At 40.4% G+C, this 16061-nt stretch overlaps 1 protein-coding gene and 1 non-coding gene across 6 annotated transcripts in view; both read right to left on the bottom strand.

The window, feature by feature from the left end:
* Positions 1-4550: 4550 nt before the first annotated feature.
* The window catches only part of brd1a (bromodomain containing 1a), a 16936-nt gene continuing 5425 nt past the window's right edge, over positions 4551-16061 (bottom strand). For all 5 annotated transcript variants that reach the window (XM_085387652.1, XM_085387653.1, XM_085387651.1 and 2 more), the window contains exons 6-13: positions 15323-15635; positions 14897-15217; positions 9668-10249; positions 9133-9274; positions 8795-8928; positions 6387-6496; positions 5822-5976; positions 4551-5108 (exon numbers count right to left, since the gene is read on the bottom strand). In XM_085387652.1, coding sequence (XP_085243778.1) covers positions 4925-5108; positions 5822-5976; positions 6387-6496; positions 8795-8928; positions 9133-9274; positions 9668-10249; positions 14897-15217; positions 15323-15635 — 1941 coding nt within the window. In that variant the 3' untranslated portion in view covers positions 4551-4924. The remainder of the gene's footprint in view (positions 5109-5821; positions 5977-6386; positions 6497-8794; positions 8929-9132; positions 9275-9667; positions 10250-14896; positions 15218-15322; positions 15636-16061) is intronic.
* trnak-cuu (transfer RNA lysine (anticodon CUU)) lies at positions 15839-15911 on the bottom strand. The gene has a single exon. It is a non-coding gene; the product is annotated as a tRNA-Lys (tRNA).

Raw genomic sequence — 16061 nt, 5'->3', positions numbered from 1 at the left:
TGGGTTTGCTGACAGAGAACGTGCGACACCAGCTCAGATACAAGATGCATCTGCTTGACATTCTTCCTTCTTGATCTGGTGAAAGAAGTCAAAAATGCCAGGCGCCATATTCTACCCCCCCTCCCCAAGAAAATCTTGGCGGCAGGGTGGGAAAAGTTAGTTGCCAGGTCTGACACCTGTGTGCAACGCAGGCAATTCTTGCTGTCACTTGCTGACATGGAGCCAGGAAAAAAGGGCAAAAGAAAAAAATAAATAAAGCTGGTGGCACAAGCTCATAACAATCGGCTGCATGACTACGGGATGCACATTTACACCTACGAACTTGTGCTGTTCCTCACGCCTTCATGCAGAGGAGCACGCCTATGTGGGGAATGTGACATTTCCTCCCTGAACCCTGTTGACACTTCTGTGAGGGCTGGGTTTGGGGAGTGGAGCTTGGATTATACATCCGCAGGCCTGTTACCTGGTGAGCTCTGCAGACTTCCAGAACATCAGAGCCCTACGCCTGGATGTTATTGCCACCCGCAGCACCCCTGCCTGAACCACATCTCTAATGAGGCCTGCCTTCAACTCAGTCAAAGTCATCTGATGACACTGATGTGGGGAGATTGATATTCACGCTTGACTCGCCGTCCTCTCCACTTGACTGCCGTGTTTACCTCCCCGCGCAATTAGTATCTGGTGAAGACAGACAGACAAAAGAGAGGAGCGAGGGATGGAGTCAGACTCTGCTGTGCGACTGCATTAGCTCCAATTGTTTATGAAGATGGGAGATGTCTTTCAACAGCGGCTTGAAGGTGGCCTTCTATATCACAGGGCCATTACTAGCTCATTTAATCCCCATAAAACTGCTTTACCTCTCTGAATGTCAGGAGCCTGAAATATCAGAAACTGTATTGGCTTAAGTAAAATGCATATTTCAACAGTTTTTCTGCTAAATCTGCATCGAAGACGTGCCTCGCTTTGGCCTTTTAAGATGCACTTAGGAAAAAAGAACCCACAGAGCAAAACTCCACAAGCGTGACGGTGCAGGTTCAACTCCAGCCCACACAAAGCAGTTTACATGCCCCCCTCTCTGTGAGCTAACTTCATCGCACTATTAGCATATGAACAAATAAAACACTTAAGATAGAAATTGTCTGCCCACTCGCTGTGGAAAAAAAAGGAGAATGGAGTTAATGGTAGAGATGGACAAGGATTGGCACTAGCAGACTTTTTATCTGAGCTGTTGGAGAGAAGCGCCAAACCCATGTCTTCGAAGTGATTTAGCGTTAATTGACAGTCTTCTAATCGGCCGCATTCACCATTTGAACACAGTAATAAAAAACTGTTTGTATGCTGAATACAGATGCCTACCCGAGAGGAGAAACGACCGGAGCTGAGCAAAGCAGGTGGACACTCGGCTACGCCGGGTGTTGTCACGGCGGAGGGTGTTCGGATGTGTGTGTGTGTGGAGCAACAGCGCCTCCCTGTGGAAAGTGGCTGCCTTAATCAGAACAGATGCAAAACTTGTATCCACTAGTTAGCTTAACTGCTAGGGACTCCGACTGTAATTTAACTTTTTGTAAATAGTACTTTAGTACGTTTCATAGGTAATTATATAACTTTTATTACATTTATTTATCTTGAGCGTTACTTTTATGTTATTTTTAAGTCCCATGTTTAACTCCACCAAGGAGAGGAGATACAGTGTGGGACTTTAAAAGAGACAGAAGCTAAAACAGGTAGCTTAGGATAGAGAATTGTGACACATTAAGGACGAGTACATAAGTGCGCTTGATTTTTAACTGTTGGGGCCATAATTTGTTAGAAGGCGAAGCAGTTTTTGTCGTTTTTTCCTTTGTATATCACCACAATGTATTTTAAATCAGTTAAGGCGTGAGTGAAGTGCAGACTTTAAGCTTTAATTTGTATATTTAAATTAACTGCTTAGGACAGGTATATCAAACATAAGGCCCAATTGGCCCCTGGCCCCCGAATCGATTCCAAGCTGGCCTACTGGACAGGTTTGCCAAATCTGACGGCATGTGGAAAATGGATTTTGAAATTTCATCTGTATTTTTGTAGGTTTCATTTGTGGCCGTTTGTAGTACACCAAAGTAAACAATTAAATGACAGAAAGCTTCCAAAAAAGGACCTTTGTTGTGGATTAATGAAAATCTTTTGCTTTATAAATACAGGACAGTCTGCACAATCTTCTGTTTCTTATATTAAGACATCTCAGGGATAATACATTAGTTAAAATTCTTTGCACTGGCAGAAGAGGCAGCTTCCAGTCCACCCCACTTACACACGGCAATTATTGATGTGGAAATTATTTCTATGGTTAAGAAAAACACAACAGCTAACATTGTGCGGGGCATTATTATGCCATGGGCATGTATGTCTGCCAGTGAAATCGGGTCACTAGTGTTTATTAATGATTTGACTGCTGGTGGAAGCAGAAGTAGTCCCAGTTTCTCATGGCAAAGAAATGGGATATTTTTTAATGCCCAAGTTAAGCCACAATTTCAATCCACCTGACGCAGTAAAGGCCTTAAAGAATTCAAAGGAAGAAACGCAACATTTGGTGAGGTTCAAGATCAGAAAATGCAAAAGGATTTCATTCAACAATTGAAAACAGCCATTATGAAATTATGCTAGTCTAAGCCTCTGATGTATTAAAAGGTTGTAATTAGTTGACAGTCAATACAAATTATTCTTAATCCCTTGAATTCAAGTCTTTAAAGTCTGCACATCAATCTTTGATTTAAAATCTACTACGGTGATTCACAGAGGCAAAACTACAAAGATTGTGTCTTTATTCAGCAAATTATGGATCTAACAGTATAAATGCACTCCAAGAGAGCTGAGAGCTTCATGTGGACCAGCAGTAAAACACCACTTACACACTGATGTATTAGCAACAATCTAATAACCATATCCACGATGGGCAACATTTTTCACAAGCACTTTAAGTGTAACAAATAATTAATTTTACTAGAGAGAGCATAATAAAAGGCTTGTTCAAGTAGCTTTAGATTATTAAACAGGTTTATTACCTATATGACTGTACAGTATGTACTAATATACATCCAGAAGCTGCATAAAAATTAAATTGATAAAACTTCTTGAATGCAATTTTGTACAGCAACGGATTTTTTTTCAGTTGCAGATCAATTAGAAAAAACTGAATGAGGCTTTAAAAAAATAAAATAAATGTGCACTAGCTTGACAGTATACCTAAAAAAAGAAAAAAAAAGGCTAAATGAGTTCTTATTTGTATGTTTTATTTTTTGCTTTACTACAAAAAACAAAAACAAAAAACAGTCCCAGCAATATTTTTTGCATCATCTGATTAAAAAAAACAAAACAAACAAAAAACTACTACAGTTAAATACAAAATGAAATATACCAAAACTACCCAATGCTACCCAGAAAGAAAGAAACAAAAACAGGCAAGAGTATAAAATAAAATATCTGGAAGTCTACAACTACAAAAAAAAGTTAGAAAAACATTACTTAAAAAGAAGGCAAGTATCCACCACAAAATGTGCCACTTTACCACAATCAGCTTGCACATCTTTCCTCGAATATAAAGTAATGCAAATACTTTACAATAAGTTAACGCAGGCGCATCTCCCTATGACTACAGCAAAACAGTCTAATGTATCACATGGAAATACACTTTTTTTTCTCCTTTTTTGTTTTGTTTTTGGCAACAGTTTCAACACATCACACAGAGAAATCAATCTAAGACTTCTGGGTAGCAATGTTTTTGTTTTATGTTATTTTCTTGTTTTTCTTTTCTTCTTTTGGTTTCTTGAGAACATATGTTGTGTCCACAACATCACACACTGCCTGTATGAGTTTCAGAGGCTTACAAACTGTATACTATGTATTCAAATCATATAAATATATAATATAATATATATATATAGATATATATATATATATATATATGTGTGTGTATATATATATATATGAACAAAAATATACTAAAACTATTTGTAATACAAAATGATTTAATGCCAAATGGAAGCTTACGATAGAAACTTCAATAACTTAAAAAAAAAAATGAATAGGTTGATACTTTTCAGAAACATGACAATTTAGCCCTAATCTCCTTATTACAAAGGCTTTTGCGTTTGTTTTACTTTTTAAATTCTTGTTCACACAGCACTGGCAAAACAGCACTCCCCCTAGTGCCAAGAATGCGTCAAGTATAAATACTAAGAAAACACCTGTACAGTACTGATTCCTGTCAAACCTACAAAATAAGTTAATGTCAGCCAACTGTACACAGTATTTACATTTACAATACAAATGGAGCTGACTTGAGAATGTAAAGATAAGCATAACATCAACACAGGCTTTGGCCACAAATTTGATGCCAGTAAAAAGCCTCTGTGAAAGCATGAAATGTACGATCTCGACCGCTTGAGAAGTTTTGCGGCCCACTTTTAGCATGAGGACGACTGTGGCTGGATGCCAAATTAACGGTTTAAAGTTTAAGTCAGTGTGACAGTTTTCGTTTTACTCCGAGTCTTGACACCACAGACTGATTTGGTAAAAGGCTACCAAAAACGTATGAAATTAATCACTGACACTTTTTTTTTTTGCCTTGAAATGATAAAACGACAGTCATGGGTGACTAGAGTGAGGGTGGCAAGGTGGGATGACAAAAATAGCAGTCTCTAAGCATGGAGGTGGTGAGGAGAGATCGACACATTCATTTCAGCAGCAGCCGTATCCCGTCGGGACGTGGTAGGAGCGTGTACAGACAGGAATGGATAAGGAAGAGACACCACCTGTTACAGCAGGTGCCCAGTAAACATTTCAGTCTCCTGCAGAGACAGAGGGGGTCCGGGATGGGTGTGAGGGTAGTCACAAGCTATTTGGTACAGGAGAGGTACAAATCTGTGTGTGTGGCAGAGAGTCAGAGTCAGTCTACGTCGCTGAGGTCGCTGACTGGCTCGTCCTGCACTATGCTCAGGTGGTTCATGGCACGGCTGAAGGCGATCTGGACAGCCTTACGGATGCTGGATGTGCGTCCTTCCATCATTTTAATCTTGTCTATGGTCTTGTCTATCCCCAGAGGAACCATCTTGGATCTAGGAAGCCATTGCCTGAAGGGGAAAGCAACACTAGTGTCACATCATTGGAAAAGCAGCTAGAGGTCAATATTTCCTATGATTCTTGACAGGAAAATAGCACCCTGCTCACAGGAAAAAGCAGAAGAAAAGCTAAAAACACAACCTTAACATGACAACAACCATATATATTCTGGGTTTTGTTTATTTATTTTAAAGTAACTGACCACAAAAAACTCTTTAAAAAAAAAAGTTTAATATTTATGGAATACAATAAGCATCTATAATTATTTTTCCCTTCACAAACAGCTTTAATTATGACCGTTTTATCATTATTAGAAATGTTAATGTCTACACTGGCCCTGCGACGTATCAGCAAATATCTTGGTATTTACCAGCATCAGTGGAGACTAAGCTGTTGTGTCAACTTTGTGCTTGGTTTAAAAAAAAAAAAAAAAAGAAAAAGAAAGAAAAAGATGTGATGAACAGCTGAAAGACTAACACAGGTCAGTTCTGTCTAATATAGAAAATGTTCTTGTAAGAAAGCACAAAAAAATACATTTTGCAATCAGTGCATCCCAAGTGTACATACAGGAAAGCTAAAAGGTTTTCTGCACGGTGACGGGAGTCATGCCAAAATAAATGTGTGTGTTTAGGAAGGTGTGAGGTTTTGGAGGGTTTTTTGTACACTATTTAAATGATCCAACTACCCACTTTACTGACTGATAAATACAGACACTGGCACTCACCAACTGCGCTTGTTGTCGAAGAAGAGGACGAGGTAGAGTTTCTCTTCTGCTTTGTACTGCATCTGTTCTCCAATGCGCAGCACGTCCAGGGGAGGCATGGGGATGGAGACCCCATTGTGCTGGCAGCCCACACGTGGCATGTGGGGGTCGATGATCTATTTGCAGTAGGGGAGGTAAAAAGGGACGTTACAAACACACACACTTATAAAACATGCAAAGATATAGCAGAGAGACGTTTGCAATTTACACACACATGCACCTCCACTACCAGCTTGTGCCACTAAAATTTTGCTTCCTCATTTGTCCCTTCATGCAAAGCTCAAATTGCTGGTTTACAGAGAAATGCTGCCACCTAGAGCAAAAACTGAATATTTTTACAAGCAGCAATCTAGCCACGTTGCTGCTGAAAACAACAGCTGTAGTGAAAGGATTGCTTCGTCCTGTGGATAAAAGTGTCATAAATTTGCTATCAGTGTGTCCTCAGACTGGGAAGGAGGCAAGAAAACGTCAGAATAAAAAGATTACAGTCAGCGACTGTCATGCTTTCTCTCCCACAAGCACTCACCAAGGCAGGGTAGGAAGGGTATCCACTACATTTGGCCCAAACTAGCTTTAGGGGTTCCAATGCAACAGTTGCAGCACTAGCAGGCATCCAAATATTGCTGTTGCCAACCTCTATGGAAGTGGGAACAACACCAGACAAGTTATGTGTGAGAGTTTAAATGCACACAGAAACACATTTCAAAAAAATAAAGCCATGCTGCAAGTGCAGGGGCACCAAATCAGGGTGGGAAATTAACTTTTGGAGCCACGGTGAGAGACAGATATTAAAATTTACCAGCCACCCTCAGCTGTTAATTAACCAAAAGGGAATTTCAGATGAGGGCCGAGTCTCCAGATGCTGACTGGTTAGATGCCACGGTGGCAGCAGCGTATAAAGACTAGCCAGTCAGTGCCAAAATTCACAAGAACTTGGCTGGTAGCTGCAGTTAATTTCCAACCCTGATTTTATATGTATGTATGAATACCAGGTGTCTGCTGGTTAAATCAAGTTAAACCTCTGAGAGTGCTTTGACACACAGCTGCACAAAAACACAGTTCAGCCACATTATTTAATTTCAGAGACGTTTTGAAACGTACGGGACCAGCAGACAACTGGGAGTATACATAACGATGTTACTTATTAGTCGTACCAATTCAAACAGACTACAATACATATTTTGTTAATGTTGTTAATATAATCCCATTTTCACATATTTACACTGGATTGTCACGATACACACTGTATATTTTGGTCAAGAAGAAATTGGAGCCTTTTAACCCTTTAATACTAAGTTAATCATATTTTATGCAGTTTTTTTGTGAAACTTTGGGACATCTATATCATCAGGGTAATTATTTTTCCTGAGAAGGCTGCAAATTCACACGTTCACATATAATCAACCATGTCAACGACTCATTTTGAATGCCTTTTGAAAAAGAAAAAAAATCCATTGTTATTCAGTATTTTTTTTGCACCTGCCTTATTAAGAAACGGTTAATAGCCAGGAGGCATGGCCGACAAGAGCAAATATAAGAAATTCCCTAAATGTAGGCTGTCAAAATAACGTGGACAGTTAACCTACCATTGTCTGTCATATGTTTATTATAATAATAATAATAATGGATTGGATTTATATAGCGCTTTTCAAGGCACCCAAAGCGCTTTACAATTCCACTATTCATTCACACACTGGTGGAGGCAAGCTACGGTTGTAGCCACAGCTGCCCTGGGGCAGACTGACAGAAGCGAGGCTGCCATATCGTGCCATCGGCCCCTCTGGCCAACACCAGTAGGCGGTAGGGTAAAGTGTCTTGCCCAAGGACACAACGACCAGGACAGAGAGCCCGGGGATCGAACCGGCGACCTTCCGGGTACAGATACGCTTCCCAACCCCCTGAGCCACGGTCGCCTGTTTAGTTAAGGGTAATGTTTTAATCCAATAAAAACAGGAATTTTATCGCCACTTTTTCAAAACCATGTTGATTCTCATCCGATTAGTTTGTTTGCTTTAATCCCATCTGGTTGCAGTTTAACAATAAAAGCTGTCTTTAATATTTGAAATGAATACTAGGATCCCCAAACACCAGCTTCGTCAAAAATAAACTTCTCTAAAGGGATCTTATTTTCTGCTTTTAAGGTAAATGACCTGCTCGGCATTGTTTTCAGCAATATTAATCTTTGGCTCTATTCTACAGTGCGTCTTTTTCCCCGTCTCCCTCCCCTCACCACCAACCGTTCACAGCAGCCTGGACCTGCCAGAGGCTTCTTCCTGTTAAAGTTTTTTTTCTTCCCACTGTCACCAAGTGCTTTGCTCACAGGGGGCAGTCTGATTCTTGGAGTTTTCTTTGTATAACTTAGAGCAGAGGTTGGGGAAATCCAGGCTTCAAGGGCCGGTGTCCTGCAGGTTTAAGATGTGTCCTTGATCCAACACAGCCGATTTAAATGCCTACATTACCTCCTCAACATGTCTTGAAGTTCTCCAGAGGCCTGGTAATGACCTAATCATTTGATTCAGGTGTGTTGACCCAGGGTGCTATCTACACTGGCCCCTGATGACCCCTGACTTAGAGGATATTTATCTTACAATAAATCACCTTGAGGTGACTATTGCTATGATTTTGGATATATAAATAAAAGTGAACAGAACTGAAAAGACTGATAATAACCAAGTTTAAAGACTACTCGTAAAATCTGTTTACACCCTAAAGTTGTTTAAAAAAAAAAAAAAAAAGTTTCCTCTCTGTTGTTAACCTTGCATTTACCTCAAAAACCCAGTTTCACTATGGTTTTAATAGATTTTGTTTGCAGGACTGAGTAAGTTAATAAAGTATATTACAATTTAAAATAGTTAATATTTGTATTTCTGTGAAAGATGTCTACCCACTCCCCACACATGCATAAAAATTATTTTGACAATCTGGTCACGTTACCAGCAGCGATTCGTGCAGCTTTTGCAAAATTCCCAGTTTCGATGCAGGCGATTAATTCGCTCTTGTCATCCACAGTGTTTCTCCGGACTAAGGCGGGTTTTCCCTTCCCACATTTTGGAAGACTGAGAATGGTGCTAAAGGAAAAACACAAGAAAAACACAACACAAAGTCAACTTTCAAAAATATCTGGTGGCACGCATGCTTTGATAATATAGATCAGATACACAGCTGCCTAAACAGGCAAACTGCCTGCAGCAGGCCTGTGTTACATTATCTGCTCCTTCTTCATTTGTATTCAGCTGCAGATTATCAATGGGGAGGGGAACAAAAATTTTTACCTGGTGTTTCCTTGCAGACTGCTACATGAGGATATGGATGACTCAGAGGCGCAGCGTCTTCGAGGCTCCGCAGGTCTACTAGTTCTGCTGGTTTCTTCTACTTTTTTCTGCTCCTCAACCTGAAGAGCACCACTTGGCAGGCCTAAAAGAAGCAGAGCAGCGAATTCCAAAAATATTAGACTGAGATCTAAAGGCCACAATCAAATGACGATGATCAAGCTACAGATTGTTAAGCCATTCTCTGATTAAAGCCAACAGATAAAAAGGAGTAAACAAGGGAAGTTAATTAGGACTGACTGAGATGACTTTTATGACAACTCTCTGCATTGTTTGTGATGATAGATTAAGAGGTTGGAGGTATAGCTCAATATTAATGTAGTAATTTAATCAGAACCTTTCTATTTGTTAAATACCAGAACACAAAAGCAGAATTTACCCCATGTAAGAACGTTAAAACAAGAGACCATATGCAGAATCAATCAATGTTTATTTAAAATCTTGTGTTTTCAGAGGACTTCCTCAGTAAACTTCTCACCAGTGTCGAGTCGTTTAACTGGAGACTCGCCTGACTCTTCACGCTCTTCCTCTCCACCCTCCTCCTCTGCATCCCTGCTGCCGCTGTGCTTCCTCTTCTTGCCATGAAGCAGAGTCTCCAGCCTGGGTATGACCACTGACAGGAAGGACTTGGAACCTAGCTGTGCGTCATCTTCATCTTGCTCCTCCTCGCCCTCTTTTCCGTCAGTCCTGTCGGACTCTTCGTCTCCGCTCCTGGGTAGCTTCTGCGGGCTGGCTGCCTTCGACTTGCGGAAGAGAACGGCGGTTCTGCGGTTAACTGCGCCTGTGGGCTCTGCGAGGGTCGACGTTGCCACCACGCTCACATCACCTTCTAACAAAGGGTCCTGGAGGCTGTTGTGTGCGTGGCCATTGAGACATGCGGGAGAGGAGAGCAGGTCTGGTATTTCCCCATCCAGCTTGGCTCGCTTGCCATGAACCTTGTCTTCACAGTCAGGGGCGGCATCTATTGGTTTTAGGGTTGGGGGTTCGGGATCTGTGTCTGAGTGGATGAGGGGAGGAATGGTATCCGATGGCTCCAGTTTTGGAGGAAGAGACTTATCTCCTGTGGGGCAGAGAACAATGAAACAATAAACAGTGGTGAGCTTTATCATCACACAGGGTTCTAACAGTGTAGTGGTAGCTCAGTCGCCTGCCAGGCTTAAGTGAACCACTAAGCACAGTGGATATTTTTTAAAGACCAAAGCAACTACTATTTAGTTAGCTATTGTATAGGTCTCTCTGTGTCTCTCCTCCTGGGTGCAGGACTGTTCTGGTTGAGGCACTGCACAATTACCAATTAGCATTACAGTGATGGAGGGCTGCACATGAGTCAAATACAAAATTAAACTATATATGAACCACTAGCGCTTCCCAGTGCTGCAGCAGCAGACGGGTCTAACAGTATTCCTTGTGGAAAAATGATTTTAAACATCTAAGTTTTATACATTGTATTTAATGTAAAGGAATGTTAAATTACTAACCACTGACACAATGAGTTCAACTTACATCCTAAAGTGTCCATGACGGAGACCTTTCACTAACAATAATTTGCTGCAGTGCCCACACTTTCTCCTTGTGTTTGCACAAATGCTGATGTTGCACATTATTATATGACCTTTTGTTTATCCTACAAGTAAAACAAGCAGTGTTTAGCATAAACAGGGTGATCTTTATAAAAAAAATGAACAATGAATTTTTCCTTTGCACTAGCAAAGGATGTAATGCCATCTTTGAATTGCAAACTCTTAATTTCAATAAGTGGCTTTAAGCTTGAGAAAGCCACTGCAGTCACACTCTGTGTGTGTGTGTGTGTGTGTGTGTGTGTGTGTGTGTGTGTGAGAGAGAGAGAGAGAGAGAGAGTGATCATGTCAAAATGCTGGAAGGTTATTTTTCCATAGATGTGGACAATGCCACTTCCTCAGACCCATTAGGGGTTTGAGTTCCAAGAGGGAACACGCTTGTTTTCGGGATTTAGCAATAACACCATTTATCTGATGCTAAAGCACAACCACCACTGACAAGTAAACCTCGAGTTGTTCCGATTTGGTTCAGCGAGTCGGAATAAAGACTTCGCAAATCGCTTTGTGTATCAGAAAGCACTTTGAACAATTCTAGTTTTAAAGTTTAGCCATCCTTTACAGAGTATAGATCAAAGCTAGTGAGTTTTGTTTTTCACACATCTACAGTTTTTTTTAACCACCTGTGAAACTCTTCCTGAATAAAAATGAAACAATACTGTATTTTTATACATTTTGTTTCTACAGTCAGACTCGTGGGAGTCTGCAGTAACTATTTAGTGTTTTATTTCATATTATTTATTTATCAAAATATACACTCATGGTGTCCTTAAAGCAAGGAACATTTCTGTGACTGAAATTAGAGGGGAGAGGGTGCAAAGGTCTGAGCATCTTTTTTCTCCCCTTACATTCAGGTCAATTTTTATGCACCAATTTGTGGCTTTTCTGCTGCAGTCTTTTTGGTCACATGTTCCAAAACCCTGGACTTTAATAGCTTGTATTGGTTTCTTCGAGATTGCTGCTCATGTTCAAAGACGTTTAGCATAGTAACAAAATCCTAATCACATGTTTCAGATATGTTAGTCAAACTATTATTTTACAATTAATGAGCAAATAAGGAAGGAACCAATCCAAGTTTGAAAAATATCACCTAATAGATAGCTTTGTTGTATTTGAATTAGAGCTGGGCGATAGAACGATAACGATATGTATCGCGATATAACTTTTACTCGATAGAGAAATTAAGCTATCGCGATAGACCTCGCCGCTCTTGTCCTCTTATTAAAAAAAAAAAAAAAAAAAAAAAAAAAAAAAAAGGGTCAGCCGATCCAAATTCAGTACCGCAGAGCCGAACCAATCACAGCCGCAGCGTCACGTCGCGTGACTTGTTACGTACAGCGCAAGTGCCAAGCCGCACGTGTTTGTTTGGGAAGCAGCCAGCGGGTAATGGAGCCAGCGCATAATGGAGGAAATGAGCGTGACCGAAGAGAAAACAGATGATGGTTCCAACGCCGGAGAGATTGTCGAACGGAAGAGCCATAGAAGTTCCGTAGTGTGAAGGTATTTTGGCTATTTCAAGTCTGACAAAAAACAGAGTGGCGCGCACTGTAAATTGTGCCGAAAGCAAGTCTGGAAATACAGTAAACTGGTGCATGCGTCACACTGTGCGCCACGTTATTGTTTCGGTGAAATGAATTTCTACAATACTGTTACTTCTACTCTCTGCAGTGTTTAAATGCTTACATATACACACAGTTACTGTCCGTCCACACATACGACTCGGTTCTGCTTCTATGCCCCAGCTTTGTTTACTTTTTCCCACCGAGGCTTCTAGACTTCTGATTGGCCAACATTTCTGCACGGTTAGGAATCTAGCGCCACCTGCTGCTTTGGCATGTTCATAGCACCGTTTTCCTTCATTTCTGCCTTTATGTGTGGACGGGATTATTTTTTAAAACGAAAACGGAAAATCTCAGTTTTCAAAAATACCCGTGTACGTGTGGACATAGCCTCAGTCTCTGACTGGAAGCGCTAATTCGTCATTCGGCTTTTGTCAGACTAAAGTAACTGTTTGAAAAGCTAAGCTATACAATAAGGAGAGATTGAGAATTTCCTTTTAGTTCTCAGTTTATTTGATACTGACAAAAGTTAGTCAGTTTTGTCTGTTCTTCTGTAAAACAAACTAAGATTTATTTTTAGAATTAATATTTTGTTTCTAAGTGGAATTGACAATTTAGTCTGTTTCATTTGTTCTATTTTGAAACTTAGACGCTTTAGCGGCTGCCTTTTGTGTAGTTTGCAATATTTGCCTTTATTTATCTGAAAAAGTCTCATGTTCCTTAAGTACATCTACCCTGTTGAACTTATTATGGGAAATAAATATTTAAATAAAAACAAGCTGCTGATTATTTCACATTTTACTTGTGAGCAACGGCACATTTAAATCTTACAAATATAGTTATTTGGCTTATATCGTGATAGATATCGTTATCGCCTGAAATGAAAAAAACATATCGTGATATGAAAAAATCTCATATCGCCCAGCTCTAATTTGAATGTTTTATTATGGATACCTATGATTATACAAAGCACATACAAATGTTATTATTAAATGAGTAGGGAATATTGGTCTCCTGTGGCTGTAAACATACATAGTTAGCCATCATCTTGCTGGATGACAGACTGTTTTTGGGATCAAAATTCAGATAAATGCAACAACACATGTGTTTTAGTATTATAGGTAGCAGCGTATGTATTGAGCCTGCAGTTCTCCTAGGAAATGACAGGGGCCACCTACACCTTTAAGGAGTCTAATCTAGCCTCACAAAATTAAGAGGGAGGGGGACACCACAAATAGTGTAGATACCACAATAGCTCCACTCCAATTTGCTGATAACAAAGACAGTATGAAAATATTTTTCTTGTTGTCCATTTTGTTTGTTATTGTGAAATCTGCTTTGTTCCATAGGCTAGAATGTTTGCAATGCCTAACAATAGTTTTTGTTGGGTTCTTTGCAGCCAAGTGACCGTGAGCCATGTGATGTTCAATTGTCTGCCATTTCGATGAGTGTGACAGTGTAGTGACAGAGAATAAAGTGTCTGTTACACAGAGTAGTCTGGTGCATGACCATCTGGCAGCTACTGGTCGCTAGGAAAAACATGTACTCTCTGACCAAATGGGAGAAAGCCTCCCTGGGATTGTTTTGCTCACTTACAGATATCTGCATTTACCTGCCACTAGCAGGAAATATGCAGACTTGTCTGAGAACGCTTGTCACACACTCTGAGTGATAGTGAAGCTGTAAAAAAAAAAAAAAGTTTGACTTCAAAGTAAAAGCTGTGTCTCGGGGCTGCAGCCAACACGTGCAACTTTTACTTTGTAACTGAGTTTTCTTCCTTTCTGGTTTGTGTGACATTTTTTAGTATCTCTCAGCTAGTAGTTAGAGAATGTTTGCAGACAAAGGCTCATCTTCCTACAGGTGACTGGAACAAAGCAACCACATGGAGGATGATTGTATGTTTGGGGATGTGTAAACATTCTCCAATTCTACCCAGCAGCAGACAGCATCCTCCAGGAACCCACCAACCAGTCAGGGAATGCACGTTTTACCTTTGTGGTTGCATCACATCCAATATTAATTAAATAGTCTGTCACCAACATGTCAGTGATTTAACACGAGTAATTACTACTTATTTTGATACTGATTACTACACCTGTATTGTAACCTCTCTACTAGAAGTATATCTATTTATCTGTCCATTTATGAATTTGAAAAAGCTTCCTGGGTGGAAAAATTACCAAATTTTACTCTAAACTTGTGTTAAACATTAATATAAAGTAGCTACTTGTTAGAAAATAATATAATAATCAAAATGCTCTAAGAGTTTTCACCTCATCAACATAGTATACAATTTACAAACATCACCATATCTGAAAGTAATGCTCACTTCCGTATAAACAGAGCAGGTTTCATAATCATTCTTAAAACTAAACTGTGATATTATGATTTTCCCGTCCTCCCGACATGCTTTATAGAGAGAACATCATGGGACTTTCTGGTTGTGGTTAGGCTAGGTTAAGACTTAGGTCTGACCTTTGACCTATACTCGTGATTCTCTTTACAATCGCAGAGACTGTGACGACCAGTGGGTCAAGCAGAAAACCAACTTCAAAATAAAGCATTCACACATACCGTCATCCTCGGAGAAATGCCCATTGGGCTTCAGTCTTTCTTCCTTAGCTGTAACCAGCTCTGGGAGGGAGAGAGCTGTTGAAGACGATGCTGAAGTGGTTGGAGATGACGAGGAAGAACAGTGGTGGTGAGAGGGTAGAACTCTCTTCAGGCTCATTTCGTTGCGCACATCATTGATGGTCTTTTTCAGCAACTTGAGCCGCTTGCTGCGGGAGGGGCTGGACTTCATGGCACAGGTGAGATCAAACTTCTCAAGTAGCTGCTGCAGCTGCTTGTCCAGAGGCAGCTGCTCCCGATTAGCTGGTACTAGTAAACGGTCCACTAAGAAGATAATTAAAACAAAAAACAAACAAGGAATCATTAGAAGATAGATTGACCATAACTACTTTATAACTAGTTATTCAGAGAGGCGTGCTCTTCCCTTACCATCCTCCCAAGAAAACGATGGTGGCGCTTTGACTTCCGGAGCATCTGCAAAATGCATGCCGCTCTCCGTGTCAAAGCCAATTTTCTCTGCATCTCGACGGGCCTTTCTGAGCAAGGCCCCACCCTGGTCTCGGAGTCGCACAGCAGCCCGATAGAAGTAGGTGTCCTTTGAGTTATATTTCATACAATTTTCAATAATGAGGTTAAAGTCATCCTCAAATTGATCAAAGTTGTTGTAGCCTTGGGCATCGATGCGTTTCCGCATGGTGGAAAAGTCCATCGGGTGTTTGATGTGGTCGAGATAATCAGGCACCTACGAGAAAGCATCAGAAATATGAATATTTTGTAAATTACTTTTAATAATGTTTAAAAAAAAAGTAAGCAATGTTTGAACTTGGCTTTTTAAATTAAAGATTCTTGACAGCAATTCAACCATATAGAAATTCCACCCACCCAATAACAGAGTCTATTCCAAGAATCAGGAACCTACTCAAACAGATTCAAGATCAAAAGCTGCGCCCAACGTGGGGCTCGAACCCACGACCCTGAGATTAAGAGTCTCATGCTCTACCGACTGAGCTAGCCGGGCTTATGAGGAAGAGCACCCTTCACCTCTAAGGCCTCCCGACCATGCAGCAGACCATGAGCTCTTGTTACACATTCACCCTAACAGGAAGTCACATTGCTTAACACTTTTGCAGAATGGGGGGTGGGGTGGAGTAATGTCTAACATGAGTCA

This window comes from Rhamphochromis longiceps, linkage group LG17, assembly GCF_057381845.1.
Source record: "Rhamphochromis longiceps isolate RC_006_pf linkage group LG17, R_longiceps_female_GT1.1, whole genome shotgun sequence".
Classification (NCBI taxonomy): Eukaryota; Metazoa; Chordata; class Actinopteri; order Cichliformes; family Cichlidae; genus Rhamphochromis; species Rhamphochromis longiceps.
Note: the sequence above shows the minus strand (reverse complement) of the source record. Positions and strands in the feature narration are given on the sequence as shown.